The sequence below is a fragment of the Tachysurus vachellii genome, chromosome 16 (assembly GCF_030014155.1).
Source record: "Tachysurus vachellii isolate PV-2020 chromosome 16, HZAU_Pvac_v1, whole genome shotgun sequence".
In the NCBI taxonomy this organism is placed as follows: Eukaryota; Metazoa; Chordata; class Actinopteri; order Siluriformes; family Bagridae; genus Tachysurus; species Tachysurus vachellii.
Genome location: NC_083475.1, coordinates 22,335,683 through 22,340,682, shown reverse-complemented (window position 1 = coordinate 22,340,682; position 5,000 = coordinate 22,335,683). Strand labels below are relative to the sequence as shown.

General features: G+C 44.2%; 1 protein-coding gene across 5 annotated transcripts in view; it reads left to right on the top strand.

Annotated features, from left to right (window-relative positions):
• nav3 (neuron navigator 3) overlaps window positions 1-5,000 on the top strand; it is a 140,162-nt gene that overhangs the window by 113,875 nt on the left and 21,287 nt on the right. For all 5 annotated transcript variants that reach the window (XM_060889249.1, XM_060889248.1, XM_060889247.1 and 2 more), the window contains 3 exons: window positions 2,568-2,664; window positions 2,837-3,047; window positions 3,154-3,865. In XM_060889249.1, coding sequence (XP_060745232.1) covers window positions 2,568-2,664; window positions 2,837-3,047; window positions 3,154-3,865 — 1,020 coding nt within the window. The remainder of the gene's footprint in view (window positions 1-2,567; window positions 2,665-2,836; window positions 3,048-3,153; window positions 3,866-5,000) is intronic.

Sequence of the window (5,000 nt, the reverse complement as noted above, 5' to 3'; positions counted from 1 at the left end):
ACACTGTGCTGTCTGCCCTCTTCCTCATACATGTGCTCACAGATGCCTGTGATTGGCCCATTATGGGCTCGTGATCGGCCCGCGATTGGCTAACCGTCCCCAAGAGAGTTGTAGTTGTCATTAAAGGGATTCATACTCACGGTCTCCTGTAAACACATTTCTCTCATCTCTGTGTAAATATCATTATAAATTCTGACCTTAGTTTAAATGAGACATCATCAGTTATTAGCATCAGGCCTTTGTACTGTAGCTCGACTGGTTTGAGACTGATGGTGTTGGACGGTGTGTAAATGGCAGGGTGCAGCTCAGACAGACTGAAACGCAGACAGGCAGACGGGCGGGTGGTGAGGGTGATGATGAAGGTGGTGATGGTGGAGGGGGTGATGAAGATACAGGAGGAGGAAAGGAAGGTGGACTCATACTGCGTCACTCCTTTCTCAGTTGCTGAGCTGCACCTCTTCCTCCTCCCCCTCCTTTCCCTTCGCTCTTTCCTTCTCTCCTTGCTGCGAGCGACAGAAAGCTCAAACTGACGAAACGACACAGCCAGGCCGATTAAACGCTCACAGATATTCACACAGCAGAAAGGTGAGTCAGTCTCCGAGTCAGTCTCCGAGTCAGGATTAAGGAAAACGTTAGCATGTTGTTACCTACAGCTATGAAACGGACTTGATGCTTTTTTATGCTGAGATTATAAAGAACATTCACATTATATCAGAAAATAAACTCTGTGTTGTTCATCCTACAGACGTTGCTTTTTAATACCACAGTAACTGGCTGAAGTTTCTTTACATTTTAACACCGTGTCGTATTTAATCAGTTCTGTTCCCGTTATTCTGGTGTAGCGCTTTCCAACACGTGTAATGCTTTTTCATAAAAAACAAAAACAAACAAACAAACAAACAAACGTAATAAACATTTGCACCTGACCGCTAGCGTGAACACGTCACTAGTAACACAGTTTACGGTACAGTTTTGTTTTGTTAAAAATATTGTAAAGCAAACATTCGTCTGTTTTTACGTTTTAACTGCTATACAGTTATTACCATGGTTACGTCACACCTGTTACTATGGTTACATTTCAGCTACTGTTATACGGTCCTTACCACAACTACAATAGTGCTGTTTCCATGTTTACATTTCAGATAAAATTATTTTATTATCGTTGTTTTAAAAAAAAAAAATCTGTATGCTAATATAGCCTAAAAATGATTATTTTTCTGTATTCACAATTATTGTTTAATTTTTTCCATTGCGACCACGACGACAAACATTCTGCTGTTTCTAATCGTTGCCATGGTTACACAGCGTATCATGTCACGATGAAGGCGGCGAACATACTGTAAACTAATGTAGCCTGTAAACTAATGGCAGAGAGAGCAGAAGAAGGACAGAGAGACACTCTTTGTTTCCCAAGAGACACTTTATTTCGTGGTCTACAGCCCTTCAGGGTTAAAGAAGGTTCGAGAGGAACCACTATTAAAAGAACTCAGGAGATTCCTCGTTCACTTCCAGAGTGAACCAGATACTGTACTGGACACAGGGACCAGTGGAACATACAGTGGACTGACAGGTTCCACATTAGTCTTGAGTTCGTTCTCATTTTTTTGCTGGTGTCAGTTCTTATTTTCTTACCTTTCTTTCTCCAAATAAGAATCAAAGAGACATTTTAATGACATAATCTACTGATTAATTATTTCTGTTGTCAGTCATCGTTCCTGAATAAATGATAAGCTGAAATAAACCCACCCAGAGCTCTGAGCGCTCTATGGTTCCACTGATACATGGGGTAGAAGGGTGCCAATACTTTGTTGTAGAGCAACAGATTAAATTAAACTAACGTATACAGTATGTTGTGAACAGACACAAATATCCTTCATTTCCATGTCTGTAAAAATTCAGATTTTTGTGCTGCTTTCTGTGTGTTGAATTTTGCATGAGGATGTTAGGACACGGCTCAGAGGACACGGCTCAGAGGACACGACGCTCGTCTTCACTCACATGGAGACCGAGAGACAAACTCTGGACAGATTTTGATAGGATGCAGTGCAGCTATGTGCCTCAGCTAGGAGTTAGAAAGGAGGCTAGCTAGCGCTGTATGAGAGGATGAGCGACATGGTGTTAGCATGAACGTTACAGATGAGGAGGTGTTCAGAAACATTCAGCTGAAGGAGGAACCTTACATGATATCATCTGTTTGCAGTGCATTGTGGGAAAAGGGACACGTGTTCATCTACAGCAGATGAACTAATTAATAAAAGAATCTTTGAATGATTTCTGTTTGATATCCGAGTTTATTTTTTGGCTAAAACGGAATGAACAGATGGTGCACATGATGAGTCACTTCAGTGGTGAGTCCATGATGCAGCAAATTTTGATTCGTTTGATTCACTGTTAAGAGTCACTCAGGTGATGATGATGTTTCATAGGTACAGATTTATCATCTCTAAGGTACTATGAGGGACTATGTGTCTAATTTTTAATAAATCTCTTCAACTCTCTTTTTTTATTTTCCTGTGTGTGTGTGTGTGTGTGTGTGTGTGTGTGTGTGTGTGTGTGTGTGTGTGTAGTTATGATGACAGTAGCTCTGTCAGCAGTGGTCTGAGTGACTCTCTTGATGTTGGAGGTGATGATGTTCACACACTGAATTCATCACACAGGAGCAAGGTATAAACAAACACACACACACACACATACACACACACAGCTCAAGTGCAAAAGATATGTGTGTGAAGCAGATTGTAAGTGCTGCTTTTGTCTTGGCTGCCGAGGGAAGATACACCATCTGTCAAGTGTTTATCCTTATTCTGTGTGTGTGTGTGTGTGTGTGTTTGTTCAGTCCAAGCAGCAGTGTAATCAAAATAGCAGTGGCTGGTGTGGAGCTGAAGATTTGAAGAAGGTTGATGAACAAATTGAGAACATCTTAGATTCCTCCTCCTATCAGATGGAAGAGGCGGGGCAGACAGGCTCATGGAGGCGGGGCATGAGCGCCCAAACGGGTATCACCTCACCCCGGAATAAAAACAGCAACACAAACCTTAAAACACCAGGTAAGATGATGGGTGAGACAGGGTAATGAGACAGGTGTCCCTGATTGGCAGTAACATTATTTGCCATCTTCCCTGTTGTAACAATAGTTGCTTTGTCCTTTAACAGGTAAAACAGATGATGCTAAGGCCTCAGAAAAAGTCAAGACTCCCTGTAAATCTCCCAGCATGCAACGCTCTCCATCGGATGTGGGCAAAACCAGTGGCGATGAGGGTAAAAAGTCTGGCATCAACCGTCCCCCACCCACCACTGGCTCCTTTGGATTTAAAAAGATCCCAGGTGCGACAGAGCTAGCAGCACCCAAGACTTTATCAGCCAAATCCGCTGGTAAAGTGGGTGGGACCACATGTGTGGTGGGTGGGGCCAGGAAAACAAGCCTGGATGGATATCGGCACCATGACGATGGGGTCCTTCTGGGCCTTGGTGGGTCAAAAATGCCCCTTCAGTATCGCTCACTTCCACGACCAGCTAAATCGTACCGATCCATGGACTCTTCCTCAGTGAAGGGGGGCGGGGTCGTTGCTGGGGTTGTGGCTGGGGTTGTGGCGGGTGGTGTGGCTGGACCTGGACCTGGACCCGGTGCAGGAGCTGGAACTGGATCAGTAAGCAGTGTTTCAAAAAGGAAGGATGGAGGGAAGACGGAATCAGGGAGGTCAAGTCCAGTCAGCATCAATCAGACGGATAAAGAGAAGGTTTCAGTGTCAGAGCAGGATGGGGCGGGGCTTAGCACATCACCCAAATCCAGCCCAACATCCAGCCAATCAGGACTCAGACAGCCTGGATCCAAATACCCTGACATCGCCTCGCCCACGTTCCGCAGGTGAGAGAGAGAGAGAGAGAGAGACTTAAGTCTAAAAATAAATAATGTTTAAGTTGGAAAACGTTCAGCTATTTAGAGTTTGGTGTTACGGTGAATTTTCTGAGCTCCATCTTTAGATCATTTAAATTGCCTGTGTGTCGTTCACACCTCAGATGTTCTGCTCAGTAGCATCAGAGGCATGTTAATAGCGTCTAGACCGTCGCCTTTAAATACCAGCACACGATAAGGGGAGGAAAATGCAGACTCATGTGGGAATCTGATGAGAAAGTGTGCTAGTGAGAGTATCAGAGCGACAGGGACAGACTTGTAGGGACAGATTGTGGGAGACAGACTGCTGAATCATGCTGACAGTTTGCTCGGGTCTGTGTGGGAGAAAATGTGAGATATTCGGCAGATCCAGTGATGGATAGAAGTATTTATTATGTCTGTCACATCCTTGGAGTTTCTCTCCGTCCCCATTTTATCTGTCTGTGCAGCTTTCTCAGACCATGCTGTGGTTTTATTACTGATGTGGTGAACGCTGCCCCCTGGTGGTGATTAAACATGTATCTATACATACACAGTATATCAGCAAAACTCTATCTCTCATTTGGAACATTTTAAAATATTAAATATGAACTGAACACCACTGAACACACAGATGTTAAAATCTGAGCAGTGTCAGCGAGGGGTCTGAACTCTTGTGTGTGCTCCCTAAATAAGAATAACTCATAATTACATCTCATGTTTTTAACTTGTGACCTTTTTCCCAGTCAAGATCTAATGCCATCTAACACAGCATTTACATCTCTCTCTCTCTCTCTCTCTCTCTCTCTCTCTCTCTCTCTCTCTCTCTCTCTCTCTCTCTCTCTCTCTCTCTCTCTCTCTCTCTCTCTCTCTCTCTCTCTCTCTCTCTCTCTCTCTCTCTCTCTCTCTCTCTCTCTCTCTCTCTCTCTCTCTCTCTTTCTCTCTCGTTTTCTCTCTCTCTCTCTCTCTCTCTCTCTCTCTCTCTCTCTCTCTCTCTCTCCCCTCCCCCCTCTCTCTCTGTCTCTCTTTCTCTTTCTCTCTCTCTCTCTCTCTCTCCCTCTCCCCCTCCCCCCTCTCTCTTTCTCTCTCTCTCTCTCTCTCTCTCTCTCTCTCTCTCTCTCTCTCTCTC